Genomic DNA, 27599 nt, shown 5'->3' with positions numbered 1-27599 from the left:
TTATATTTTCACTTCTCGAAGCACCACTAAAAATTTGTCGCAGTTTTTTCTCTTTTGAATTATGTTCACCGCAAAGGCATTTTTAGTGCGGTAGATTATTTGGCGTTAGGAAATATTAATACCTGCAGCAATCAAAGAATAGTCAGTCCAAAATTAACTAATCTCGTTGTACTATAAATACAAAGGTTTTAAGGTACTTCTACGATGTACCCTGTTTTCATCCTCACAGTGCGCGATGATATTGTATTAACATTTTATAGCATTCATGCTGCCTTGTTTTTTTTATATCGTATTCGTATGCCTCTTTGATTGGTGATTACGTCTAAGTAAGGGAACTAAAAATAAATTAAAAGTTGTTGAAGCTGTATTTTGAGGTATACTGATAAATCTGCTTACGAGCACGAAATTTCTGTAGGTCACTGGACTTTAGAATGATCCGATTTCGACAACTCATAACAGCGTAAGCTGACAGAGAATTTTTTGCGAATATCGGATGTGCTATCTGGTATAAGAAACTCTCAGGAATTCTTTTGGTTTTCTTCAGAATTTCCCAAGGCAACTTCACGACTGCATCAAGTAGTGTACGTACTAACAAAAGTACTAGAACTTTCGATTTCGATATGTACATACATAGAAATCGAAACCGCCTGAAAACTATAAATTAGGTTCAAAGGCTATTCAGTTTATCGCACCATTCACACAGGAAGTTTGTTTTAGTAAAATACAGCAGTTGCCGGTATTGACTTTTTCTATAAAAACCTTTTTTGATAATTGAACCAGATCATTATCAGCACAAGCTTCACGATTCACATGCGCAAACCTTTACATGAGGGTACTATAAAATAATGTGCGCTGCACGTTAAGGACGTCGTCCATTATTTCACGCTAGTTTCACATGAAATATATAAAGGTCACCGTCACAACGTTCAAAATTTTTGGAAATCTTGCTTGTGTATCTATGTATTAAATTTACTTTTTTTAATCATGAACTGCTTATCGGTGTATTGTATCATTTTCTCTGTATTATTAGTATTACTGCAGTCATCGTACATCTCCGGGTCCGATTTGGAAGATGCCACTCCGGCGCCATGTGACTCCGTGAACCTGTTGACGTGTTTCTTGCCGATTGTAGCATTCGCGCTGTCAGATGATGCTCAACGCCTGACTCCCGCCCAGTCAACCGGGAAGATAACTCAGGCCCAGTTCACTCAGCTTTGCGAGTAAGCACAAGTTATCGGAATCCAGGATAGGTTAAGCGGAAAACGTTAACGTGCTAATTTTGTGTTCCGATGAAAAATTTCAGGCTTGTGCAACCGGCAGCTCAGTGTTTCAAGACTTTTTCATCCCGCTGCGTTGCAAGGAACTTTACCGATGTCCACGTTGCGGCCGATGGCGCAGTAGAATTCCTTAAGTTTTGTCAAAAGCCGGATGCATTTAACAAAGCTGAACTGATTTTTGAATGTTCGCACAAACTGAAGCTAGAGCACAAACAGTGCAGCGACCGAATGAAATCTGCGGTGCCCACAGATTTGGATACCAGCAACCCAGGAAAGCTCTTAGAACGGCAAAACGCCATGCGGGATTTATGCTGGTAATTTGTTGTATACGTAGTTATTACAAAGTGCAAGGAATACCAGACAAGTAACGGCACTCTCTTTTCAGTCATATGAAGAAGTACGAAAACTGCTTCATGCCGGAAGTCAGCAATAAATGCAGCGCAGATGCAACAAGCGCTAATCAAGATTTTATCAACAACATTTATTCGTCGTTCAAGTGTTCTACCCATCTTGGGAATTGTCCGTCCAGTTAACTACTTAGCTGATATATTATCATAAAGCACATCATGCTGCCTAACAATAACGGTATTTGAATTTTACGTCGAGCCAAATGCGAAGTGCAAATAATTAAATTCTAAACATGAAGAATCAATGTGGAGTATTGGCAGTTTGTTGAAAATGCTAATTTATTTGTGTTAGTGCAGCTAAAAACAGTGTACCACTACCATCATTAATAATTTTGTCATCTAGTCTTCCTTCCGGTACATAACAACAAACGGACCTGAATCGAAATCTGCAACTCAGCAAAAAGAATTTCATGGGCATTTATGTCGCTGTATTTCTAGCTGTTGTGTTTGACTTACAGAACAATAGGATCTATAACTAAAACCTATTAAAACGCAAAGCTGCTGTTTTTATCTGCCAAATTAACAAAAACCTGATCGGGATCCGAATTTCCGTCACGAATGATCCTATGGCCTAGAGCAGTCGGATCAGGATGGTAAGGTAGCAAAACAATTTTCTAACGGTACTGTCTCGTGGTGGTGGTCACGCAGCCGAATCACGCTCCGCGGTCAGCTGGCAAATGTTGTGGTTTTATTAAAAACATGTTTTTGGCCTGTTTTCGGAGTAATCCTTGGTTGTCAAAACATTTTATTTACATTGATCTCTTAACCTCAACTGAATAAATCCTCTTTTATGTGCGCAAAATCGTTTTAACATAATATACACCATTGCGCAGCCAAAGTCAAAATACCGGATAATTTCAAATTGCTTTCATAAGTTTCATTCGGATTTCGTTCACTATGCAGGCCAGTCGTTCGGTCGAAGAACCTCTACGCGGTAATTCCACAGCATCTGGCATTCCTGAAACCGAAGAAACCCAAGATACATCCCACGAAACACCTCTAAGCGATCCTCCCGATCCCGACAGAACTCCCTGGATTACCACTGCAACATGGCCACGACATCAGCACTGGTTCCGCAAGGGTGATCTCGTGGAATTCCATCGTCAAGGGCAGTGGTTCAATCACTGGGGCCTGTATATGGACAACGGTCTGGTGGCCCATGTGACACGCCACGATATCCTCCAGGCTTCCATGTTCGCTCTGGGCGCATCCCGTACCGCATCCACCGTGTTGGCCAGTGAATCAGCCACGGCCAGTCAGTTGCTGTCCTCTGCGACCATGTTCGTCGCTTTCGGGGAGCGTATGCTGCTGCCGTCGCCTCCACCGACCCAGGAACAACGGGGACACTATTTTGTCAGGTTGGATAATATTCTCCTGGTGGCCGAAGGCGACAAGTTTCGGGTGAATAACTTTGTCAACGGGACTCGTTTCGTGCAGCGCAGTTGGCCAGAGATCTTCGATTTGGTTTCCAGTTTGGTCAATAATCCGTATGCTTATTCCGTCTTTACCAGCAACTGCGAACATTTTGCCACATTTCTGCGGTATCGCTGGAATTCCAATGGTTCACCCGCGGCGAATCCACAAAATTCCCATGGGATTAGTGGAAGATGAGGTAATGCGTTTGCTTTCCATTCTTGATTTGTTTACAGATTTACGTTTGTTTTGAAGCGAGTTACGATGTGAGTAAGAATTTTGGATTGTACGCACTGATAACAGATTGGAATACAAGCCTCGAAAAACCCCCTCTGATAATATCTGGCACAAGAAAATATGTATTATTTACGTGTGTTGTTAGCCTGCATTGTTGCAGTATGTTGCTGTAGAGAATACTTACTTTGATATTAGTGCGATATTTTTCTGCATCCTTGAGATGTTGTTTATCGGTAATTATTACATTTGTATTTATTATTGTGCTTCAGACTCGTACTTTTTGCAGCGGTCTTATCGGTGAATTGTGGATACTGAACAGCGGACTGTCTTCTCAGGGTTACCCCGTGATGCGAAAGGGTGATATCAATATGAATACTCGATTTGCTCGTTTCTTGACCAACACTCTCTTTCGGGATTTGGTTTTGGGCTTTCTGTTTCTTACGGCGTTAATAGATCTGTTTTTATGTGTTGGCGTTGTTCTTGCGGACCTTTTGCATGAAAACTCGGATTTTATAATTTTAAATTGTATATGTTTTTGTGTCTGCGTAATAATAAGCAGAATTATGAATTGTTTTGACGCTTCCGACAGACCATTTTTGGTTACATGGCTGTGTGCGCTAACGAAGCGTAGGATAAGGTTTCGAGCAATTAATAAAGCTGTCAAAGACGTTTATTACTGGGTTGTCAAAAAGTCACTGACGAGGAAAATCATCTTTTTCCCGCTTTCAAGTGTACGATTGTCATCGATCTCGCACTGTGAACTTAGCGTTAACCCAGCCCAGAGTAACGGAAAACTCCAGTAGTAATGATCCTGATTTTGGGTGGACATGTTCGGTATCGGGATTCACAACCACTGCCAAAAACAAGTTAGGCTACTTCCATAACTAACTTTCATGCTGTATTTAAGTTTTGTTACAGTAGTTATAATTAGATCGTTATTCTTGGCGCCGCATGAACGGCAGCACACGATACCATGTGCATCAGCAGCGTGGCCACGGCGACTTGAATTAGAAAAATGTCAAAGTTAAGTGCGGTCTTTATTCTGAATTTATTTGGATCAGTATTTTAATTGATTACAAACATCTTACTGATTTCAACAACTGGTTAATCCAATTTTCCAGTTTTGCGGTTGCGGTGACATTTACATATTGCCGCAAACGATGACCTCATCAGCAATACTTGCCATAACTGTATTGTACTACGACATTGCATGTGCGGCTTTTGATTAATTATTAATGCATCAAGAAGAAATCGTTTTGTCCCAGTTCCGTTGGGGCTGATGCCGATGGTCAGGTCCATGGCTTATCATTCCGTTGGATTCAAGGTGATTGCTTGTGCAAATTCCAAAACGTGTAAGAATCGTGATTTGTTGTGAAATCGCGACATACGTAAATCGGCCGGTGTGATGCGGGTTAGTGTACGTCTGTACGAACTTCATGATGTTGATATAATTAATATTTAATAGCATATGGTTAAATGTATTTTATACGGTATACGAATTTTGAATTAGACTAGCGCTATGATAATCAATTATTTGCCCGTCTTGTGCTGCCGAAGACTTTTGTTTGTTATTTTATCTGGAACCTGTCGTGCGACCGGCTGGAAACGATTATAACTAATCTAACGCGAAATATCGTACGCAAGTTTTTGTCGTGTGACTGATATTTTATCATGCACGATATCTGCCAGTTTGCATTGATAACCGATGCAAGAACCGGCTATCATCGAGCGATAAGATGTGATAATTTATCTTCCTGTGCAAAGTTACATTTTATTTTATTTTTCGAACGTGACTACAAGCATTTGTTAAAACGAAACGGCCTGCGATTACCGAAAACAAATTTACTTAATTTTTCCCTGCCTAATCGTGATGCGGTCATAATGATATACAAATACGCGGATAACAACGTGCTGACCACGTCGTCTGATTTGGATTATTCAAACCAAGAATGGGAGCTACTCAACATTGCTTCTGGGAATCTGACGGACAGCTTTAATACCTCGTATAATGCATCACCCCGCGGAAAGATTCCCGAAGAATTCGAGCGGTACAGACCGGTTGTGGAATTCTATGGGATTATGTTTACAGTGCTGTTCTTTTTCATTCTTTTTGGTAATCTCTTAGTTATTGCGTCATTCATAAAATTCCGCACAATTCGTAAAAAACTGCCGCATCATTGGCTGTTTCATCTGGCGTTAGCGGATCTGCTCCTGGGATTATCTCTTCCGTTTCATGTGTTTACATTCTTGGACGAGTACGACTTCAAAAAATATGTTCATATTCCGTACATGTGCTTAAGCCGTTACGGGACGGCGGAACTATGCATTGGAGCATCTTTGTGCTTCCTGGTTGGACTGGCCGTACACATACTGTTTTCAGTCAAATTCCCGTACAAGTATAACCTATGGATTTCTCCATTTCGTATACACGTCATCGCGATATCTATTTGGATCACGAATTTTGGCTATTTCTTGCTACCATTTTTAGGCCTGCATGAATATCAACCCGAACTTACCACTGATGGAAAAATATCGGCATATTGTGATCTTGTCAAGGTACGATAAAGTATGGATATGGTATGGTACGATAAAGTTGGACTACAAATAAATAGTGTTGTCTTAGGTAGTGAAATTAATTAATTAATTGTTGTCTTATTAATTTATCCTTAACCACCTTTAGTTTAATCGTATTCGGAAGGTGTATAACGATAAGATGTAAAACAATGGCGTCAAGCAAAATGCAGTTACTGTAATACCTTGGTTAGCACAGTCGCTACTGTGGTAGAGTGATTCATTAACTGACGTACCGCTAGTTAAAATTAATGGCTTTTACTAGTAAGTTTTTTTTCTTTTTTCTGGGCGTAAGACGGCACTGAAAGATGAATTTGATTCATGAAGCAATTACGTCGAGCAAAAATAAACAGAAGCGACACTCTCAAAGCACATATTTCACGTCCATTTTTAATTACTGTAGGTCTGGACACCCTGGTATACACGATTAATGATCTGGATGATGGTTGGGTTAGTCTTGGTGTTGTGCACCGCTTATACTATAATTTTTCGCGTGGCCTGGAAGAAGACACGACGCGATTCCCTGCCAACGGCCTTCTTCAACCAACCGCGAAATGCGAAACCTGTGATTACATTTTTGCTGGTGACTGTTTCCACGATGGTCTGCTTCGCGCCATTTGCCGTGTGCAGTTTGCTACAACTGCAGCACTGGAAAAAGCGGAACGACAAGGATTACAATTACCAAGGAGATAACAATGATCTGGAAGTCGCTGCAGCCATTGCCACATTCTTTCTCTTTCTTCACTCGGTTCTGAATCCAATTATTTATTCTTTTCGGCTTCCCGATTTTCAGATAGCGTTCAAAGCGCTGCTGTGTTGTCATTGCGGGAAATCCGCGCAGCTGCTTTTTGACTGACTTTTTTCTGTAAATAGGATGTCTAACGAAGTGTGTAAACATGGTGACCCGGTTCTATCGGTGTGACCACGATGCCATGCTGCTGACATTGCTCGCTGTGGAATGATTGATTGTGGTTTCGTATTTTACGAGTGCCTTTGTATAAATAGTTGATACCACAAGGAAAATTTTCCCGCAAAGATAAAAATTATAAATGTGACCTTATTTGTATAAACCATATGAAGGAAATAGGTATTTTCAGGAAGTTTAAAAATTAATGATATATTGCAGCGGAACCAGTGGACACCGGCTTCTTTAATTATGAGACATATATATGCTATATACCGTATACGCATATATACGGTTGCATTGCGGGACATTCAAAAGCCATGTGCAAGTACTTAAGTACACCGGCATCATATCTATATCACGAATGCGGCATCCATTCTTGGTACATTCTTGGAGCGGATAAGCTGACCCGTGAGGGAATTTTGTTTTTGAGATAGAGTATAACCAACCGATGTTTCATATGCATTGCTGTTAAGTTATAAGTATGTTTTCGGAAAGTCAATGAAGTAGTGTAGATACTCATATGGAACAGAGGGGTAGCAGCTGTGCAGCTGCTATTTACCTAATTACTGGCCTTTAGATGATAATTTATTTTGTATTGAAACGATACCGTATTATACTCTTAAACTAAACAAAATAAAAAAAAACGAAACTCAAAGCATGTACAATTGCAGCAATTCCGTACATTACTTCTACCTAACTTATAATTTTATGTAAACATCTTTAATTAGCATTCAGCATCGCCAAATGAAGTTAATTTTTATAAAAGAGCAAAACAGAGACGGATGAGCCCACACTTGGTTAGACGGATGAGCCCACGGACCTACTTCATGTATTTCCGGTTGGCGGAAATAGCCACTAGAGTAGTCTAACGTTGTAAACCGCGAAGCGAAGTGCGAGCTATGATTACTTAATAATAAGAACGACTGACACCGCAGGCACGTGATTGCCACTGATTCGGCAGGCTGGCAGCACAGCTCATGAATTCATGGCCTAAGAAATCCGCATTTCGTAATCGTGGTTAAAGCAGTCCATTAAAATTAAAAAACTAACGAATTTCACTCTCACTTTTCAGTCAGTTTACTCAACAGCATCATAAGTCACAACAGAAAGTATTTCCGACGCACGAACTGCTGGTTCTTTTTGAGTAGCAAATTCTCGTTTTTTTGCCCAGAAAAATTAATGAGATTTGTATTAAAAATGGATGAGCCTCTGAGAACAGCTGATAGCCTGATACGGTACAAACTATAAATGCTATCTTATGTGGATAGCCTGGGAGCCTCTGCTCGTAGTGTGGCAGTGAAATTCTGTTCCAATACTGGTGCGCGCATACGTAATAAGAATCTGTAGAAGATATTTTCAAGTGATCGCTTACAATATTATCATCTCGAGGTGGAGTTGTTGGATCGTTGTCACAGTTTGTTTTGATTTGTTTGTGGGAAATCACTGTTTTCTGAAAGACTGCTAACTGTGAAGCCATACATGATATGTTTCCAGTATCAGTAATGTGTATATGGTTATAAGTGGCACTGCCTGTTGTAACCTGAAGTTTTGTTGCTCGAAATTCTCGAATGGTTATGGAATGTGGATGGATGAGATGGGTTTCGAACATCTTGGAAGGCTCTGATGCACTGGGATGATAAGATGCTCTAGGTTCCTTTCAGTCTGTGGCCATATTGGGCGCTAGTAGGTTACTGTATCCTGCAGCCATGTTTAACCCGCGCTGGTGGTCTGGCAGCAAGGAGAAAAGGCCTTCGTCTCCCGGACGAGCGTCCCCTGGTGATCTCAGCCGAGCGGAGAAGATTATCAGTGCTTACCGATCCAGCCCCAGTGGCAAAGGCGAATCACCAACGGGAGATTCTCAGTTCTCCGCCGAACGATTGCGGTACGCTGAAAGGCATCCATGGCATGAATTTAACTGATTAATTTTTGTCCCTTATTGCTTAGGGTCCTGTACAATCAAGTAGCGGGCGAATCCTCAGTAACGGATACGAACTCAGCCGAGATTGTAGCTGCTTTACGGAGTATATCGGAAATTCTCATTTGGGGTGATAAAAATGATCCTTCCGTTTTCGAAGTATTCTTGGAGAAGCGCATGCTGGCGTACTTCGTTTGCATCTTGCAACAGTGTGCGGAAGTGTTTTCCGACCACCAGAACGGACAAGGTAAGGAATCTCGGAGGGTGCTGATAATGTAAATTTTGAAGAGGCGAATTGTTTTAATGCAGCAGCTGCAACAACAAGGCAAAAATGTATCTGCAGCAAAATAATACTTTGATAAAACTTTTGTTGTTAAGTTTCATTCTCTTTCGTGTGTCTGGTTGTGGATGAATGATACCGTAAAAATGGTAAGATATGTAGAAACATGGCTCGTGAGATTACGTTATTTTTTAATAATCATATTAATTTTGATCTAGGGAGTCGCAATAATTCGCCAGCACCTTCCATCATAAATACTACAAGTAAAGTACGGGGAATACTCACTTCTCGCAATACTGCCAGCGACCACGACAGCCGAAGCGTGGGCATGCTCAGCGTTAAATCCGCTCACCACGTCTGCACCCAAGTGATGCAAGTGCTCCATATTTTGTTTGAGAATATCTCCCAGGATACGTCGCTGTACTTTCTCCTGTCCAACAATTTTATTAACCAGATTATTGAGTGTGTTTATGATTTCACTGATGATGAGGCAAGTGATAAGTAACTTAATTGCCTTGAAAATTCGTTGTTAACTGCAAGTGAATTTGCAGATTCTAGCGCACTATGTTTCTCTTATGAAAATTTTATCGGCCAAGTTGAACGCGGATACTATCCATTTTTTCTACATGGAGGATTTGACAGCGGTGGACAAGAATGATTTTCCCCTCTTTGATAAAGCCCTGGCGCTGTTCACGCATTCCGAATCTATGGTTGGTGGTGATAGAAGAATATTCTAACAGCTCAATTTAATCTGATTACCTGAATCGCAAATAGGTACGAATCGCGGCAAGAACGGTAGTACTGAACGTCCTGAGGGTTAAAAGTCGAAAGGCAGCTGATAAGAGTTTTGTTGAAAACCCGGCGATTCCCGCGAAACTCATGACTCTTCTTTGTTCCCTTATGAAGTCTCAGGCTGAACAGATGCACTCCTGTTTAGCGCAGCGTCTTTTGGATGGGTTTCCAGATTTGCTTCCCCACCGTGATACAACCAGCGAAAACGTCGACGATTTATCATTGCTTCGACAAAAGATGATCAGCGCATGGCTGGACCACCAGAAAAGGTAATTAAGCGGACTAGAGAGGTTTAATACATACGTTTTTGTTATTGGGCGCTAACTTTTTGTTCTACCATCCAATACTGTGAGTATGCATTTCGTTTAAATTGAAAACGAGGTTTTGCGTCGGTTTAGTATTCATTCATTTCCTCATTTTCAGGTCGGATCGGTATAAGGATATTTATAGTGATCATGAAAGCTACCTGCAGTACATAAACGATCTTATGGATTTGAATGTGGAACCGCTAAAGTCATGCTTGACGCAGTCTTTCAGAGAAGGATACCTTCTGCCGTATGTTGTCAATCCAATCTGTAACAATGTCGCCCAGCTGGCCGCTTCCGACCCGGAACTGGATTCCAAGGAACTGTGTGCCTCCCTTCTGACTTCCTTGCTGCTGCTCAATGTGACTATTATAAATGTTTTGGATTTCGAATTGATATTTCCGGCCGTGCAGACGGATGATTTACTGCTCGCCCTCCTGCGTTGCTTGAGAGTGTTCGATAACGATGAGGCATTGCCGCAGGACGACCGAATCCCGCTGTTAGCCCTTTCTTTCTGCATCACGTTGCAGCAGCAGTTGAGCGCAGCACGAAGTCGTGTTGTTCCAGCCAAAGTCGAAGACTTCGTAAAACATCATCTCCTGAAAGCTGCGATGCAGCTCATTCACCACATCCCCCGTGCAGGTATTTATTGAGCGATATTTAAAATTGATTATCCAGAATGGCTGGACTGTGTTGTTGACTTTCTTTAATGATTTCGGGAAGGATTCGTTGTGTGTCGGGCTATTGTTATGCGATTGGCATGCAATCTGGTGGACAACATTATCAAGACTGATTCGATGGGCAGCTTGGACGATCACTATGTGGCAACTCTCTTGGACGCCAAAGAACAGACATGTTTATATTTGCAGCCGTTTAGTAAAGTAAGTTAGCCAAAGATAATTGACCGGGTTGTCTATGGTTTAATGTGTTTTGATACCGTTTCCGAAACACGAGAGAAGTTTTTCACATAATACGAAGAGAAGTGTGCGGTGCCTTTCATTAGGTGCGATAATCTAACTACTGTGCTATCGGATATATTATTTAAATTGCCTTAATTGACGCTTTGCAGCATTTCTGTTTAACATAGCCGCACTTTTGCGAAGCGTATGCCATAAGTATTTTTATGATTAAACCTTATAGGTATAAACACATATTAATCAGAATTTTCTAATTTTAGAACGATAACCAGTTCATACACCTCGTGGAGTTAGAATTTTACGCACAACAGCAGCAGAAGTCGATACAGGTTGATCGCTTCCTCGAGAGAGAATTCGTGGCCATTTTTGCCTTTTGTCCGAATCCAACACGACCATCAACTGTACAGACGCACTCAGTTGTCGTTGGAAATACTGGCACACCAAGAAACTCCAACGAGGAAAGGGGCTTCCCCGATCTGTGTAAACGTTGGCCGTTAAATGCTGATGAAGAAGGCCGATTTTATTTAAGACTGCACTTCCTCCTGCGTCGACTATGTAAAATGCAAAAATCGCTCTCCCAGTCTTCCCTGCCGAATGCGGAATCGGATCCAGATGTGAAGAATTCGTCTAGTAATAGCTCCTTGGGAATTCATTCAGAAATGCCGGTTCCTATGGGTTCTCTGCAAGTTGGTGATGTTGTTGATATAAGTAGCTGTGATACGATAATCGGATGCCAGATGATTCCCTTTCACACCCACTTGGCCAGTAAGCCGACCAGTAGGTCGCCTACATCCGCCGCGCCCACTTACCGGCCACCCCAGCAATTGCTATGTCCGTCGGATGAGGAGAAATGGGTGAAGCGATTCCTCATCATTCACCAATGGCAAATGCTGTTTGTGGAACCCGATAGCCGGAGAGTGGGATTTGCGGTTGTGAAGGAGACGTTTGTACTGCCGAATGTACAAATGTTAACGGAAAAGGAACAGCGCGAAAGAATCGTTTGCTGCTGTGCACTTGCCCTTAATACAAATCACAGGAATCACGATGTGAACGCACTTGTTGGCACTGATGCGAAGATCATGGTCAAGTCAATCTTTTTGCAAGTTCAGCAGCAAATACCACAACTCGTCAAAGCGGCTCCTAATGACGCCCCATGGAACATGGAGCCGCATTTAGAAGCCTGCGTTAGGTAAAGTAGTGCAGCAGATTGCATTCTTGGCCCCTAATGTGCAGGAATACGAATGCGAACATAACATTGGTGGCAAGTGGCAACTTAATTTTACGGGTTTAAACACACGCCATATTCGATGTTTTCGTTGTTAAAATTATTTATTTCTCCAGGATTATGTTTGATGATTCAATTCGGGCTTTGGCGGCCTCCACGCGAATAAAAAAGAATCAGGAACGCATTCGTGAGCTGAAGCTCGGTGCTATTACGACGCTTTTGGACATGGCTGTAGATGTTGGGCATCAGTCTAGCAATAATTCTGATGAAAAAAAGGTATGTCGTGACTCGTGAGCTGTACTGCAATTGGACAAAGACCAAATTTTCATTGATTGTGATAGTGTACATGTGTCATTTAATTGACCGGAGCCACTACGAAAACATACTGTAATTGCGTTCACGCGCACTACGTAAAACGATACAAGTGTAATACTCGAAAGTCGTCAAAATTTGAAATGATTTGTGATCCATATAATTTCAGGACCCTCCGAAAACTGTAATTTCGTCCCATCATCGCCAGGCTCATGCAGGGCAAGTAAGGCATTCCGGGAAACCCGGTGGAACGGCACGGAGACATCCCATTATGATTAATACGCCAGCCAGTGCAGCGTCCAGATCACATTCCCAAGAAGTCACCAGTTCCGTGCCGAAGACATCTTCTAAATCGGTTTCGCGGGAACGAACGGCGCCTAGATCCGGTCGAGAAGGGAAACCGGCTCCGGGAATAAGTATTCCCATGACTCGCTTAGATACCGTAACTCAGTCTGGTTTTATTGAAAGAGTGGAACCTCAGTAAAGGTTTTCCGTTGATATTTTTATGCTCTGTGAGACGTTGGGGAAGTTTTACCGGTGGTTGTTGATGAATTCTGTTGGTCGTGATTTATCGATTAGAGGTGATGGCTACATGGCATCTGACTTCGATTTTTTAGAAAGAAATATTTGGATGTAAAAAGGAATCTCGTTAGCAGATTGCATTTGATAGGTTACCGACTTACCTGATGGCTTACACGCTGAAAGTTGTAAGAGAGAAGATTACTTACTGTTATTTTGCCCTTATCCTGTGTTGTATGAAGTTTTTTTATCGTGATTTCATTGTAAAAAAACGACTTTGTGCCGTATTGACTACAGTTTGTGTAAGTACTGTAATACAGTTGTACGTTGTACTTTCCGTGTGCGCGACGAAAGTTTCTTGAGGAAAACAGCTACAGTACAGTACTTAGCTCGTAAACGTAATTGTAAGCAAAGTACCGGTACGGGGAGAAAGTGTTGGGCTTAACGCTTAACGTTATCTAGAGCAGTAGATGTACAGGTACAGTATCTATTTATACCAGCAATCATATCCACAATTTTACACGCATATTATGCGTGCAATATCTGCATTTATGATTTCATTTACTGTTCTACTTCTTGAAGTACATTAGTATTGCGCATATGTAACTCATCGTGCGTATTTATAGTGTGCAAAACAGTGAGGACATTGGCCGCAACGATTGTAGTGCTGCACTCGGCCATTAGCGGAAGTTGTGGAAATTTTTTCGTACTCGTATACGGTAAGTATATCTATAACATTATTCGCAGTAGACGGCACATTACTAGTACTTAATTAATTTTATCGACATCAGATTTCGCTTGCAGATAAGCATCCCTTTGATGAAGAGGATGCTTGTGCATCCAGGTACGGCAAATGTGACGTACAGTACTTCTGGTAATCACACCTACATTCTGCCTGCACCGTGCCTGCTGATCTTGAAAACCGGTGAGGAATTTCAAGGTCGTCAGTGCATGTAAAATCTGGAAGCGGAACGATAAGTTTTCCGAAATCATGTCTTTTATCCACTCACTCGAGTGACACTATAGGGTAAAATAATTTTTTTACGTAATTTTTGCCAGTTTAATTTAACTGTTTGTGGAAAATTGATCACAAAACCAAAATGGATGGTTTATATTGCGCTGTTATGCCCCGAGGAAATCCCGCAGCGGACGCAGAGGATGGATTATGGGATCAGCCAGAGGCGCCATCGCGGCCTCATCAGCTGCCTTATTCTCCTGCCTGGGAGAAGAAACGTGGCGTCGATCTGTATATTCTGCGGATGAACCGCGAAGTGAATCGGTTTGTGCTGCAAAGAGGACTGTTCCGTTTGTTCAAAGAACATATTTTGGTGAGGTCACATTGGCTCAGTTGTTGTGATGCAGCCACCAGGAAACTGATGGTTATCTCCACTGTTTTTACTGTAGATTATGCACCTATCCGTTGATGCTGATCTGTTTGGCAACATTTACGGACATCTTGTGTTATTGAATCATGCCGACATGAGGGCCATTGTCAAGCGTTTCCACAAGACAACGTTTTATGGGAAAAGCATCGAATTCTCAGAAGTCAGCCCAGTAATTCCTGTTCCTCTTGCGTACAAGTAAGCAGATTTGCGAATGCGAATTTGTTCCGATGGGCAAGTTCGTTTATGTTTGTGCAAAGACAAAATAAGTAAATTGCATTTGAACTTAAGATAGATTTTTTCTCTCCTTTTCACGACAATCACAATAGGTTAAATCTGTATACGAGTACAGTTGACATTTTGTCTGCTTATTCAGCATTTTTGCAGGCGCGCGGTTATTGGAATTTTTCAGGAGCAGAAGCGCTCCCACCTGTTGCTCGCGGAACTAATTGGACTTTTTGAAGAAAAGTATTTAAGGCAGTTGTTGAATGTGCAGTTAGGCTACTTTTCACAGTTCCCGTGCAATATGGAGGTTATCAAAATAAAATATGGCAGAGACAGATGTTAGTTTTCGGTAACATGTTTATCGATTTGATTTGTTTGATGTTTGCGCAGGTACGACCAACCCATGGGAATTTCTGACCTGTTGAAGATGCCGGATATTGTGGAGCGTTTTGCTGCTGGTGACATCCAGATGGTTCGCCTACTGCCGTATTCATTGGTTTGGCAGACAAATTTAGCTCGTCAGGTGAGTAGCATTTCAAGTATTTTATTCTGGCGTGGCATTCGTGTCTTGAGGACAGTGGATGCGTCATTGAACAAAATCTAAGTGGAGATCTGAAGTTTTTAATTTCGATTGTCGTTATTATAGCGCGCGTGCAGTAACTGTAGATTGTTCGTCATTGTTTAGGGATGCCTTGACACACTGCCGCTAGCTCAGTGCAGCAAGGATTGCGGCAATCAGCGGGGTTATCTTGCGCGGATCAGCGGAACCAAATCGTTGACATGTTACCGGGTTTCGCTGCGGGTTTTTATACCGCAGGTTCTTCAGCTGCTGGACTACCACGACAACTGCATGAATTTGAACACGTCAGTACTTTGAAGTTTGCTTGTGTTTTGATGTACATTAACTGCGATACCACCTTAATGCATTTCATACAAATGTTTAGTTTGTAATGCAGGTTCATCCCGTGTTACGAAGCCATGTTTGGACACTTACCGGAAGACGACGAGCACGGCGTTTTTCTGGACCACTTGTTGACTGCTGTGCCGGGAGTTAGCATTGTCCAACAACCATTTCGCAGTCGACAGTTGATTTTAGATCACGTGAATGCAGGCAAGAGTTTATGAAATTCTCAGTACTCATTGCATATTCATGAAACTGAAGAATTTCGTAGTTGAATTTCTTACAGTGAGTTTATTTATATTCTCCGTACGAAATTACTAATGGCTGCACACAAAAAGGATGGGCACAATGTCATATCGTGGTGCATGCGTATCGCGAAAGGTGGCTTTTTATTAATCAGTGGTATTTTTAGCAGCGGTTGCAAATTCATTCAGTCCAAACTTAAATCAATTCCACCGTGAAGTATTGGACATGTTAATGGTGCACCATCGAGCCACTGTCCCATTCGGCGAGTTCGTCCAGACGTACCGCGTCCATTACGGAAAAATGTGTCGTGTGGCGGATTTCGGTTGTACTCGGCTAGCCGAGTTGTTATTGCTGTTCTCCAGCGATATTCAGGTGAACTTTTACAAAGCAGTATTATATGAGCTGCATAATTCTGATTCATTTGTCTGTTTTTCTTAATGGTATTTATTGACCTTTACAGATCTTGGGGATCGGTAATAGTCGCATGATTACCTTGACTCATGAAGCTCAGATGCAACGCTTTCAGCGTATTCTTAAGCATGTCAAACTGACATGCGGAATTCAGCGCATCGACGCCCGCAATTTTATTTTGTTGTACCAGTTTGTATGCAAAAAGGTGTTTTGTGCCGCTGATTTTGGGATCTGCTATCTGGAAGATCTACTAGAACCGATGCCGCCATTACGCCATGGGAAAATGCATCTGATGGCTTCGACTTCGTTGCCGGTAGAGGTAAGTAAATAAATAAATAAATGATCGTGGAGGTTTTGCGAAAAAATTTAAAATGGTTGTACATACTTCATTTCTTTGGAGTTGTTTGTTTAGACGAAATGCGCATTGTTCAGCATTGGAAAGTTTCGTGATACACTGGCGGCAATTCGCGATACGAAGCATAAGGAAGAGCTGGATGATTCTGGTATTTTGAGTACTGCCGGTACCTGTGATCCGTACAAAGAAACTGCATCCTTGTCTCCCGGGCTGAGTTCTTTATCGGGTGAAATGCACAGCGTGGACAGCGAATTTGAGACCAGCAGCAATGTCAGCTGTGGCAGTGACAGTGAACCGGAAGTCGAGAAACAGCCGCTAATAATTTCTACCAGGCTTGCTTTGCGGTTTTATTAACGACACGTGCAACGTATTTTTGTTTGGTGTCTTTTAGCTTTGTTATCTGCTTATTTGTGCAAAAACATGCTTAACTGAGCCCGATTACGGTCGAAGTCAAGTAGTGTCGTTTCCATTCAAAGAAGAAGTCGCAGCATGACTTATAAGCAGTTACTTACTTGTTGTAATCCGTAAGGATCCCAACCAAAATATATCATTGTATCAGTGATATTTTCTTCAATTAATCTCGTTATTTCATTCCCCTGACAATACAGTTAATCGTGTACTTATAAAATTATGGTACAACTTGTAACTGCTCTCGTCAATTCAAAGAAAAATATAAATTTGTGCCTGTCTTCCACTCTTCCTGTTCAAAGTTCTCGTTGCACTTTTCGACAGCAGTTAGTATAAAAAATTACAGTATTGTAGTTGGAATTAATAACAATAAAATAGTAATAGTATTCACAATTCACAAATGGATTTATTTCCGCATGGAAATCTTTTGTTAAGGTGGTCCCTAGTTTGGATCACCTAGCTAGTCCGTGTTAACAGTGGAGTACGGAGGTGACTGTTTTCTGATGTTTGCTCGATCATTGGACTAGCTCACTAGCATAATTCTGAACTGTTTAGCCAAAGGCGGTGGCTCCTACTGGTTTGTGAGTATCCACAGTCATGCAATTAGAATTTGGTTTGTTTATAGTTTTGGTGTTGCTACTTGTTAGTTATTCGTGCAGTTACGAGTTTGAGAACGGTATTTGCTTTCTGATCATTCTCCCATCAAGGATTTAGCTAAACTTAGTAAGCCGTGATTTAACTGTTTATGTTCACATGCCACAACAGTGACAATATCCCAGGATTGATCTAATACCAGGGACTGCACCAACTGCTTACTTATAGTATGTATGTATCGTAATTGGTGTATGGAGGTGTGGACGACGTAATTGTCCTGCATGGGGAATCCAGAATACCATTTCGTGATTGCTGTAACTCTGGGAAAATGGATGTTTTATTTGATACTCTGCGAAAGTACAGTCATCCTGGAGAGCTCGTGACGGCTGTGCAGACTGTAATTACTTCGGACTCCTTCGGTGATCCTGCACAGCTGATTGAGTTATTCCAGCACAAACTCCGATTGGGCCAGCAGTGTGTACTTCATGGCAAGCATTTTTTGCGAGTCCTTCTGGTATGCTTCGTGCTTTTCTGAATGCTGCTGACTGCCTGCTGTAAACAGAAGCAGCACAAAAAATATAGAGTGGTATTAGATGCTGGTGAATCTGTTCTGACTCTCCTTTAAGTCTGCTATTGCGTAGCATTCATACATAATTTGAGTGTTTTTTGACATTTAAAGTCGTAACGTGTTTTCAGGTTTTATTCCAAAAATTATCGGAAGAGCAAGATGGTGCACAAGTCAGCAGCTTCTTACGGAGCAACGATTGGATACGAAATTTTGGAGCACTTGTGGTGCTGCTGTGCTGGGATGAAATTTCTTCCAATCCACCGGAAATTGCATTGCCAACATTGCAGTCCATTCTTTCTGCTACACCTTTCTTTGGAATTCCGGTAGTGTAAAAAGGCTCCCATATAATGTTTTTACTTTCAAAGTTACGCTGTTTGAGTAAATGATTAAGAGTCCAAAATCAGCGACAAAGGTGGTAGAGACTGAAAATCTTTATGGTATCGATCGTGAAATTAATGTACGATAAGTGTTTAGAAAATAAATAATATGTAATTTCTTTTTAAGCCTTTAGTTATGTTATTTGTGTAATCATAAAGTGCTTTTCGCCCAATGTATTGTGTATCTTTAGGTCATGGAGCGCATTTTGGGCAGTGCGCAGATACTTAGTTGTCAACTGAAAGTAGTGGAAGAGACATTTCGGCGGAATGGCAGATTCCAGACATTGACGGACACCGAATTCGGCGATTTGTTTAACAAAGCCTTTCCGGATCTGGAAGAGGCTTCCGTATTGCCAACCATCCTGTACTTCAGTACGCCAAATAGTGTGGATGAATCGTTTTTACGCTCTCTACCTGTGATACAGCACTTCCAAAGGCGACGCGATACCTCCTCCAAAAGGGTTCGCTTTTCAACGGATGAGAACGTCACCTGTCCCGAAAATCCGTCGGAAAGTGATATAAACAGACAGCGCGATATCGCTACATTCAGTGGTTATCGTATTTTAATGGATGTCATGATGGCGATATTTGAGGATGCAGCGCGACGGAAAATGTCGAATTCCAGTAAGCGAAGTTCGCGTTTGAGTTTGCAATTCGATCTCTCGACGGATGATACGGAACGCTTGGATTCCATGGATGTTGAAAATCGCCTGAAGAACATATATCCACTGACTTATCGCGTTGAGATCTTGGAGAATTTGTTTTCGCTGTTATTTCTTCGCAGCAGCGACGTGAACGAAAATTATTTCCTGGAGGAGAGCTTTATACCGGAGGAAACGGATTCAGAAAGTGTAAAAAGTTGGTCGTCGGCCGTGAAAAAAGTTCGCGATGGATTTTGTTGCTGTAGTGATAAACTTGTCGAAAAAATCCTGAGTACCATAAAAAATGTGGTGATTACAACGCATTCTCACCGCTCATCAGAAACCGCCTCCGCTTCACCAGCTCCGTTTTCTGTGCACACTTCAGTGCCGGATGACGAATTATCAAGGCGCTTGTCATCTCTGGAACAGAGATTAAATGATGCATCATGGCGTTTGGAAGTAATTGTTTATCCAAAAGACGTTCCACTTAGCGTTAATCTTGCCTACACCGATGATTTGATGCGGCCTAGTTTCTTGACTCGTAAATTAGAAGCTCGACGCTCGAGTAAACGTCGTCGTCCACGCAAGCGTCGGGTTTCGTCCATACTAAAGAAACACGTCGATACATCTGTGATCGAGAAGATGCTCTCTGGCCCTGGGTCGCTTCTGCGCATTTGCCTGCATGGAGGAAGTTTTCATTTGGCCGATCAGGTCTTGAAACTTTTTACCTTGGAGGATGCTGATTGGCAGGGTGAGATAGAGTTCGGCGAAGAATTTCACACCATTTTATCGTCGAGTGGCCAGAAAATGAGTGGGAAACAACTAAAGTCATCGGCTCAGCTGGCTGAACCGCATCCCGTATGCCCTGCAAGTGAAATGACCGAGCAGCAACGAAACCTGTTAATCGCGTCCGATTGTGCAATTATTCAACTAGCGACAGCTTCCAGAGGGAGTTCGCCCAATGTGAGGAATGTAACCGACATTCTGAATTCCCTGGATGGAAAATTTCCGAGATATGAATTTTTAAAATCGATGCGAATTCAACCGTATGAGGATTTTGTCCGAACCAATATGGAGACCGCGTGCTCTTTAAATCAGTGTTTATCATTTTTGATAGCGCTGCCGTTTAATCCTGTAGCCATGCAAAGTGTTGCTGCATTGGGGCACGAAATTCAGGTGCGCATTGACCGACTGGAGCAACTGCTTAATGAACCACCGAGACCTGGTGGAAATGGAGTGCCGCTGATCAAACAGATTATCAAAATCTTGCGTGGGACGGTACCCGCTTCTGGGTTGTTGTCGATGTTGAACGGTCAGGCAGCGGATCCGACGGTTTCTCGACTGGCATATTTAATGGCATGGCAGACATTTTCGAAAAATTATTCCACGTGTTTGAAGTTAAGCACCGAAGGGGATAATTTTAGTCTAATGTATCAAAGTCCATATTACCGCTTAAGAGGAATGCTCCAGAACCAGTCTCCGAGGGATGAAATTGAACATTTCATCAAGACGCTTTCTCTTGATTTGCCACGGATGTTACTCAGCCAGTCGACTCGGGTAAGAACTGCTTTAAATTTTTGAGTACCGGCAATAAAAGTTGAATCAAGCTTTTTTTATAATTTTTGTGTAGTACATGTATAAAGCTGCATCGCAAATTATTTTAGGCAAAACAATTGGACAGTGCTAGATCGATCGTGACAAACGAAGGAATCGTATTTTTGAACGACGGCTGCGCAGAACGGAGTGTTTCGTTGACGGATCCCAATAAATTTGTTGCGGGTATCCTTACGGGATTACTGAAGTTGTTCAGGGACGCACAGGAGTCGCCTTACTCGCCCAAGAAAATCTTGTTGACGTCGGTCTCTGATCTGCTGAATGGTCTCCAGGCTTTGCAGCACGCCAAATGTGATATTGTTTCTGACGACGAACGGCTAGTCTTTTATTTGAACGTTTATAATCTTCTGTTCATTCACGCTCTTCTGCATTCCGAATCTTTAAAGGCCAGTGGTTTTCGATCTTGGCAGGCAAACGAAATTGTGACCCGTATGCATTTTTGGAAATACCGCTATCATCTGGGAGAATATGGTATTGTCAGTCTGCAAGATCTGTATGATGCTTTGTCACCTTTGCGACAGCCACTTTCGTCGCAGAACTTACGGCTGCCTCGTCGAAAAGAAAATGGATTCCTAATGGCTAATTCTGAAAATGTTATCACCATCCAGGTGCTGCATGCGGATATGTTGAAAGCCCAGACGAACATGGCAATATCCGAATATACAAAGAATAATGGATTTTTTGACTCAGGTCGCAATATCTTTCAATTGCCGGGATGGATGTTTCGAATCTATCCCAGCGATCAATTATACCGTTTAGTGGAAGAGCATTGGGACCGAGATAGAGGTGCGTTGATTTTTAGCGTTTATTTATATTTTATAACATGGGACAGTTTCACTGGGGAGCTTGTTAGTTTAGGCATATTATGGTTTTTAGTTTTGTAGTACGTAGTAAATAATAGGTGGAATAGTGAAATTCGGTGTGATAAATTTTTAATTTTGCCTACGTTCATGGGGTTGTGTTATAGGAGACATTATATTCGATCAGCTCGTTATTGAGCCGAACCGCCGGGTTAGTCGAGAAAGAAAAATTCATCGCGATTTATCCGCCCCAAATGGGAAACATGCGGCTTTCTCTACAGCTAAAGTGCGCAGCTCTGAAGCAGAAGATAGCGCCGGGAATGCTCCATCTCTGTCAGACATGGAAGAGACGTCTTTTCCTTTGCCGGAACTGCTGCCGTACTTATCCAACGCTAATTCTCGATTAGCTAGCATGTTATCATTCGAGCCAAAAAACAGCATCCTTCCCGCCAACATGTCTGTCCGTAATGCTGTTAGCTGTTTGTTGTCGTTTCATGACAGATTGCACAGCTTAAGCATTATTTGCGAGGCTTTATGGGAAGCGGTGAGACATGGTTTGGACCCGTCAGCCATAATGGAATTTCCTTTGATCCGCTTGGAGTTAGCCGGATCATTAGGAGGAAAATTGTTACGAAATGTTGTCCTAGCGGTGGCGATTGAGAAAAACTTGGCGACGGAACCGTGGACTCTTTGTGGTCAAATTTGGGATGTGGAGTTGCGGCTGCGGACTGTTCTGCAGGTGTGGAAAAGTTGGCCCCTTGGGCAGCTAGTGGATTTCTTTGACATGTTATCGGTGGAGGATCCGAGGAGCACCGTTGTGGGGTTGCAAATTCGAATAAAGAATTTGGAGATGGTACGCCGTTAGTCTGTGCATTAACAGTACAAAAACCCGTGATGTAGTGGTTAATTTTGTGGAGTTTAATTCAGTTTTTTTCTTGAAACATCTAGCTTGTCAGGAATTTCGCATTTGACAAAGTTGGCTGGAAGGAAGTGTTTTCTAACTCGACACTGGAATACGTGATGACGCAAATGGCCTTCAAAGACTTGGAAAGCCGAATAGAGCATCATTTTAAGATTTTCAGTGCTTCAGTACTACGCTTGGATCAAACGGAAGCGCTAAATGCCTGGTTAAGTCAAAGTGAAATGCCGTCGTTGGAACTTTTCAAAGAAGACATCCAAATTAAAGGCTTGGTGCATATGTTGGATTCCAAGCCGCCTCAAATACTCGCAGCCTATCAGGTGCTGTAAACATTTAAACCTGAGCAAACATAATCAAGAACAAGAAAATTTAATGATTACCGTGTTTTCGGTAACAATAACGGTCGTTGTCTGCTGTTTATATTACAGTTACTGATACCGATGTTGAAAAATTGCACCTTCACGAAGATGGAAGAACTGCTTGCCAGCATAACAACAGCCGAAGGCCGTCTTCCGGTTATCCATATTGCCCTTCTTTCTGGTCGATTTGATGAGTACGAAGTTGGCAGATTGCGGGAAAGAGAAATCGAGAATTTAATTCTGCGACTACTGCCGGAATTTCTCCGTAAAGCCGTTCTTCACCTAAGCGGCCGACCATTGCTGATACTGGAGCAATTGATTATGTGGAACAAAGTGGACTATTTGGTTGACGTGGTGAAAATTGCGGGAATTTGGGATGTATTCAGCCAAAGAATGTTTGAACAGTTGCTGGTAGATTATGCTAAGAAGGCAATACAGGTTTTCTCGTCGCCCAGTGAACATAGTCGGTCCGGTAGCATAGCGTCGGGATTGGATGCGAGTGGCAGAAGAGAATCGACAGTGGATGTTAACCCTAAGAAATTTATCATGCCAATTGTGGCCCCCATGAAACACGAATGGGTGGAAGACGATAGCGTACAAAACTGTCCGGTTTGCGGGGAAAAGTTCACTTTGGTAAGTTGTTACAGTTTTCCAACTGTACATTCAAAACTCGGTTATTAAAATTTTAACGCTGGTTTGTAGTTTAACCGAAAGCATCACTGTCGTCGCTGTGGTCGTGTCGTGTGCTCTACTTGTTCCGGTCAGACAATCCACGTGGATTTGTACGGGGATAATCCCGTACGTGCTTGTGATGATTGTTTCGACCAAACAATTTCCCTGAGTTCGAGCGGGCGCTCGACGAAGTTTCACGGGATCGATTTCATTTCGCGGGTGCGTTCGCCAACAGCTACACAATCACCGGCCCGTACACTCAGTCCGAAGCCTCGCGAACGCTTAGTCGGCCTAAATGGGGCTTCCGATCAGCAGCAGTGGTTATTAACTACGGATGAGGATAATAACCATGCGGTGCGCAGTGAATTCTTTTTTGTCGAGGCCCCCGATGCCGCGCTTTGTATTGCGCTGTTGAAATTGCATTCGAGTCCGCTAATTGCTGGAAAAGAACTGTTAAAGATGGGGAATGAATTGTCGGAATGGATGGGCAAGCATAGCGATTGTGGACTGGAGCATGCCACGCTGCTGAATATCATGCGGACGTTGTTTTTCAAAGCGAAGATTTTTCTGTATGAGGATAAGGACAGTGCGAACTGGGTGCACGTTTGTGATAATTATCTAAATCAACTGCAAGTTGTCGAAATGTTGTTGGATGCTGGAGCAGCAAAGATCCCGTCGGTACAAGAGCTGGCCGACCTAAAGACACTCAGGTAGACTGAATTGCTGACTCGTTTGGTTTAATTATTTTGTTACTCTATTTAATGTTATGCTTGATTATCGTAAAAGTATTGCTGTACATGGTAAGTAATATCAAGTACATCCAGCCTGGATCTACTTGATATTAACAATTTTATTGGATGATCATCATGACCAGGAAAATTGTTACTTCGTCAATTTTAGCGGTATTGACCATGAGAGCCGTAACTGTTGCAGTTTTATGTGTGTATTGGTGCTTTTTGCTTGCACTTGACAATTGTATTGCACTGAGGTTTTTAATTTCCAGAAATGTCCGCGATCAGCTGATTCAACAGGAACGGTATGCTCTGGCTATCGAAATTTCCACCAAAGCTGGGCTGGATGCTGCGAATGTGTGGTTTAGTTGGGGTCGATGTTTATTGAAAGTCGGGAAATTTATCGAAGCTCAGGACAAGTTGTCAAAATGTCTTGAACTCCCGGTGGACAAAAATCAGATAAATCCACCATCGGCGGCGTTTCTGGAAGAGATTATGGAAATCATCCAAGAGGCTAAGATGCCCCGCCGCCGAGGGACACTGGGTGCGGATAGTATAATTAATCTAGTACTCCGTGGAGACATTCTGCAGCCGGAGACTGTGGATCCAGCCGTTTTGGAGAACGAGAACCGCCGGCGAATGACGGAATGCCTGCATTATCAGGAAGTTTATGGAACGAATTCGTCGCTTTTGCGCTTTTACATCAAAAAAGGGTTAATTCAGAAAGCACTGGAGTATTCTTTGCGCGAGGTACTACTGCATAATTGCATTGTAGAAGTGAAGACTGTAGTTAAGTTGCTAACAGCATTTTCATTTATACTTACGCTTTTGCAGACTGTCAATGTGGAAACGTTCTTCGAAACCATCATAATGCCGAATTTACGAAAGGGTCATCTCAGCGCGTTGGAGGATGAAATTATTATGTCGGATCCGACGTTAAGCAAATGGGTGGATTACCTGACGGGAGTTTGTAAAATTCTAATGAAACGAGGAATGACGAACGTGTTACTATCGTTTCAGTTGTTTATGAAGGTAATGTGCAATTATTCCTCATACTGTTAGATGAATAATTATTAATTTTGCAAGAGCGTTTCAGTGGTCTTTTTTCGTTTGTAGGATTATTTGCGAGCAGCAGCAACATGCGTAAAATTTTTCCAGTCGTCCTCCGCAGCAAATTCGTACCAAGTATATTTTGATCGTCTGCATTTTTTGGAAGATGCTCAGAAGCATGTCAACATGTATCTGGAGCGTTTTGCCTCAGCTACTAACGGTGAAGCGGTCAGCAAACTGCGTCTTAGTTTGCCGTTGGAGGAAGTGCGAAAATACCTGAAAACCATCCAGCTGCAAGTGTCCGTGACAAAAATCTTGGCAGGCAAGTTGTCCCGCGTGGACGAAAAACGATCGAATGGATCACCGCTACCAACGCTGTTCGGAAATCTCCAAGCGAAAATTGATGTCATCGGAATGTTGGTGGAGTTTCACAACACGCCTAAAGTGGACGAATATGTTTTGAATATAATCGAAGCACAAGCATTAAATGCCGAGGAAATCTTAACGAAAGTGGCGACGCAAGCCGGAAGGGAAGGGTTGAAAGGCGTACTGGGTGTCCTGTTAACGATGAGAAAGTTGCAGATGCTTAGGGATACTCAGTACGACGCCCTGGTGATTCGCATGATCGGACATTGTGACGCGAATTCATTGACAGCGAATACCAAAGAATGGGAAGCATTTATCAAACAGATCTCCAGTGATGAACAAAAGGTAGATCATTAAATGTGATTTCTCTGCTTTGCTCCAGCACCTTGTTTTTCAGGTGGAAGCGTTAACTAAAGCCCGGAAATTTAAGTCAGCCTACTTACTGGCTGTGCAGATGCAGCGTGCCGATTTGGTGGCGTTCGTGGGAACCGAAGCTGGCACGAATGGCGATATGTCTGTGCAAAACATTTGCAGTCGGTGGTTAGACTCAAACAAAAAGCGCAAACCGTAGCACTGGTTTTGAAGAGTTTTTATTTATTTTGAAATTTTCGCTCAAATACTTTTGTGATCGATTCTTTGTCAACATGCTGGTTTATTGCCTCGTTTTTTACTTTTGATGTTTAAGTGCCTACAAATGTGATTTGTACTCGGACAGACCAATCTTGACGATCTACTGTTAATATATTTTTCCAAATTTTATTTCCTTGATTTGTATATTTTATTTTGTTTTTGCTGATTGTATGTGAAGTGAAATTCTATATCTGAATGAATAGCAAGCAAACTGCAATCCATCTCCATAACGATTTTATTGAATGATCGGAGATTGCGAATTCGTAATTACTAATTGCTGATAATGAACGCGTCGTGGCGTAAATGGATCTACAATTTAGCCGCAACTTAAATAAGTAAAAAACGGATAAGTGCGAGTAGACGTAATAAAAGTACTGTCATCAAAACAATCCAATGTCCGAGTTGCTTGAATCACGATTATCGGGTAATTACGCGGTGCTCCAAACAACCTCGAAAACTGAACAGCTCCCGAAACAAACTAGTTCCCAGAGTTTTTCATTTCACTTTTCATTCCTCCCAAGCAAGGTGGGCTCTTCAGCGTCGCCGCATCCGTTTTAGCCCATTCTTCCGGCGTTTTCGCAGTTATGGTGATGGCATGGATGTAGTTGGCGATTTCCTCTTTGAGAATATCTTGCACGGATCTGTGCCGATTGATAAGCGACTGGCCTTTGAACTGATCGGATACCACAATCACTTTGAAATGGCTTTGAGCGCCTTTTGGCACATTATGCATGTAGCTCTCGTTGATCACTTGCAGGAATTCTGGAGATAACTGGCTCCGGAGTTTCGTAGTCAACAGTTCCTCCACGTTCACACCACTGGTATCCGCTAGCGAACACATTCTACTTATTCTCAAATTAGAGAGAGAAATCCGACCCAGCGAACCCAATACAGGACGGGCAATGCAGGCGAACACCATGAAAATATCTGCAAATGTTCAGCAATTTACACGAGCAGACAGAAGATAATCGTGGGAATTAGATAGTTGTGTGATGTCGTCAGTCTACGAAGTGTGATATTACTTATACAAGTCTGCGTCGTTAAATATCGTCAGGAGCAGACCTGGGCAGTTATGGAAATTTGACCCATAGTTAGAGTTGCGAGTTAACTGCAGCGCGCGAGTTACGCTACGAGTTACGCTATTCAAATTAACTGGAGTTATGAGTTATAACGCGAGTTACGCTACAATAAAAAATCTTTACTTTGTCAATAATTTTCAAGTAATCTCTTACCGGTATTACTATTATCAGATTTGCAACACAGATCGTAATTA

The 27599-nt window shown here is 42.2% G+C and overlaps 6 protein-coding genes across 12 annotated transcripts; all 6 read left to right on the top strand.

The window, feature by feature from the left end:
- Positions 1–700: 700 nt before the first annotated feature.
- LOC129585911 (uncharacterized) lies at positions 701–2255 on the top strand. Of its 3 annotated transcripts, XM_055478821.1 has the most exons (5): positions 701–832; positions 1031–1220; positions 1304–1591; positions 1663–1862; positions 2028–2255. In XM_055478821.1, the coding sequence occupies exons 1-4, from the start codon at positions 811–813 to the stop codon at positions 1808–1810; spliced, it is 648 nt and encodes a 215-aa protein (XP_055334796.1). In that variant the 5' UTR covers positions 701–810; the 3' UTR covers positions 1811–1862; positions 2028–2255. The 3 variants fall into 3 exon arrangements, with proteins under 3 accessions (XP_055334796.1, XP_055334794.1, XP_055334795.1); XM_055478819.1 differs by lacking the exon at positions 701–832 and having other exon boundaries at positions 847–1220; XM_055478820.1 differs by lacking the exons at positions 701–832; positions 2028–2255 and having other exon boundaries at positions 847–1220; positions 1663–1871.
- A 124-nt stretch (positions 2256–2379) lies between these two features.
- Positions 2380–4001, top strand: LOC129585821 (uncharacterized). Its single transcript, XM_055478704.1, has 2 exons — positions 2380–3296; positions 3621–4001. The coding sequence occupies exon 1, from the start codon at positions 2582–2584 to the stop codon at positions 3293–3295; it is 714 nt and encodes a 237-aa protein (XP_055334679.1). The 5' UTR covers positions 2380–2581; the 3' UTR covers position 3296; positions 3621–4001.
- Positions 4002–4290: 289 nt separating this feature from the next.
- LOC129585828 (histamine H2 receptor-like) lies at positions 4291–6972 on the top strand. Its single transcript, XM_055478710.1, has 2 exons — positions 4291–5890; positions 6309–6972. The coding sequence occupies exons 1-2, from the start codon at positions 5006–5008 to the stop codon at positions 6759–6761; spliced, it is 1338 nt and encodes a 445-aa protein (XP_055334685.1). The 5' UTR covers positions 4291–5005; the 3' UTR covers positions 6762–6972.
- Positions 6973–7819: 847 nt separating this feature from the next.
- Positions 7820–13388, top strand: LOC129585907 (uncharacterized). The gene is made up of 10 exons (XM_055478811.1): positions 7820–8694; positions 8757–8974; positions 9226–9497; positions 9559–9717; positions 9782–10068; positions 10223–10746; positions 10828–10985; positions 11282–12210; positions 12363–12522; positions 12728–13388. Exons 1-10 carry the CDS (start codon positions 8519–8521, stop codon positions 13040–13042), a joined length of 3198 nt encoding a protein of 1065 aa, XP_055334786.1. The 5' UTR covers positions 7820–8518; the 3' UTR covers positions 13043–13388.
- A 151-nt stretch (positions 13389–13539) lies between these two features.
- Positions 13540–17168, top strand: LOC129585908 (meiosis regulator and mRNA stability factor 1-like). 5 transcript variants are annotated; one of them, XM_055478813.1, is made up of 11 exons: positions 13540–13555; positions 13704–13796; positions 13882–14405; positions 14482–14657; positions 14847–14927; positions 15075–15207; positions 15370–15548; positions 15641–15795; positions 15998–16203; positions 16292–16561; positions 16655–17168. In XM_055478813.1, exons 3-11 carry the CDS (start codon positions 14178–14180, stop codon positions 16949–16951), a joined length of 1725 nt encoding a protein of 574 aa, XP_055334788.1. In that variant the 5' UTR covers positions 13540–13555; positions 13704–13796; positions 13882–14177; the 3' UTR covers positions 16952–17168. The 5 variants fall into 5 exon arrangements, with proteins under 5 accessions (XP_055334788.1, XP_055334787.1, XP_055334790.1 ...); XM_055478812.1 differs by lacking the exon at positions 13540–13555 and having other exon boundaries at positions 13584–13796; XM_055478815.1 differs by lacking the exon at positions 13540–13555 and having other exon boundaries at positions 13584–13796; positions 13869–14405.
- A 332-nt stretch (positions 17169–17500) lies between these two features.
- On the top strand, positions 17501–26555 carry LOC129585906 (uncharacterized). Its single transcript, XM_055478809.1, has 12 exons — positions 17501–18113; positions 18296–18490; positions 18736–20742; positions 20850–21585; positions 21767–22452; positions 22548–22838; positions 22947–23510; positions 23580–24259; positions 24553–25030; positions 25115–25312; positions 25397–26041; positions 26094–26555. Exons 1-12 carry the CDS (start codon positions 17928–17930, stop codon positions 26265–26267), a joined length of 6840 nt encoding a protein of 2279 aa, XP_055334784.1. The 5' UTR covers positions 17501–17927; the 3' UTR covers positions 26268–26555.
- Positions 26556–27599: the final 1044 nt, after the last annotated feature.

This window comes from Paramacrobiotus metropolitanus, unplaced genomic scaffold (genome assembly GCF_019649055.1).
Source record: "Paramacrobiotus metropolitanus isolate TYO unplaced genomic scaffold, Prichtersi_v1.0 Parri_scaffold0000018, whole genome shotgun sequence".
NCBI classification, from domain to species: Eukaryota; Metazoa; Tardigrada; class Eutardigrada; order Parachela; family Macrobiotidae; genus Paramacrobiotus; species Paramacrobiotus metropolitanus.
Note: the sequence above shows the minus strand (reverse complement) of the source record. Positions and strands in the feature narration are given on the sequence as shown.

Excerpts from the sequence above, each read along its gene's own strand:
- LOC129585911 (XM_055478819.1), top strand. The coding sequence starts at position 985 with ATGAACTGCTTATCGGTGTATTGTATCATTTTCTCTGTATTATTAGTA. Across the intron at positions 1,221-1,303 it reads CAGTTCACTCAGCTTTGCGA|GCTTGTGCAACCGGCAGCTC; the intron begins GTAAGCACAAGT and ends GAAAAATTTCAG. Across the intron at positions 1,592-1,662 it reads GCCATGCGGGATTTATGCTG|TCATATGAAGAAGTACGAAA; the intron begins GTAATTTGTTGT and ends CTCTCTTTTCAG.
- LOC129585821 (XM_055478704.1), top strand. The coding sequence starts at position 2,582 with ATGCAGGCCAGTCGTTCGGTCGAAGAACCTCTACGCGGTAATTCCACA.
- LOC129585828 (XM_055478710.1), top strand. The coding sequence starts at position 5,006 with ATGCACGATATCTGCCAGTTTGCATTGATAACCGATGCAAGAACCGGC. Across the intron at positions 5,891-6,308 it reads CATATTGTGATCTTGTCAAG|GTCTGGACACCCTGGTATAC; the intron begins GTACGATAAAGT and ends TAATTACTGTAG.
- LOC129585907 (XM_055478811.1), top strand. The coding sequence starts at position 8,519 with ATGTTTAACCCGCGCTGGTGGTCTGGCAGCAAGGAGAAAAGGCCTTCG. Across the intron at positions 8,695-8,756 it reads TTCTCCGCCGAACGATTGCG|GGTCCTGTACAATCAAGTAG; the intron begins GTACGCTGAAAG and ends CTTATTGCTTAG. Across the intron at positions 9,498-9,558 it reads ATGATTTCACTGATGATGAG|ATTCTAGCGCACTATGTTTC; the intron begins GCAAGTGATAAG and ends GTGAATTTGCAG.
- LOC129585908 (XM_055478813.1), top strand. The coding sequence starts at position 14,178 with ATGGATGGTTTATATTGCGCTGTTATGCCCCGAGGAAATCCCGCAGCG. Across the intron at positions 14,406-14,481 it reads TGTTCAAAGAACATATTTTG|ATTATGCACCTATCCGTTGA; the intron begins GTGAGGTCACAT and ends TTTTTACTGTAG. Across the intron at positions 15,208-15,369 it reads AGACAAATTTAGCTCGTCAG|GGATGCCTTGACACACTGCC; the intron begins GTGAGTAGCATT and ends GTCATTGTTTAG.
- LOC129585906 (XM_055478809.1), top strand. The coding sequence starts at position 17,928 with ATGGATGTTTTATTTGATACTCTGCGAAAGTACAGTCATCCTGGAGAG. Across the intron at positions 18,491-18,735 it reads CACCTTTCTTTGGAATTCCG|GTCATGGAGCGCATTTTGGG; the intron begins GTAGTGTAAAAA and ends GTGTATCTTTAG. Across the intron at positions 25,031-25,114 it reads TGGAGTATTCTTTGCGCGAG|ACTGTCAATGTGGAAACGTT; the intron begins GTACTACTGCAT and ends ACGCTTTTGCAG.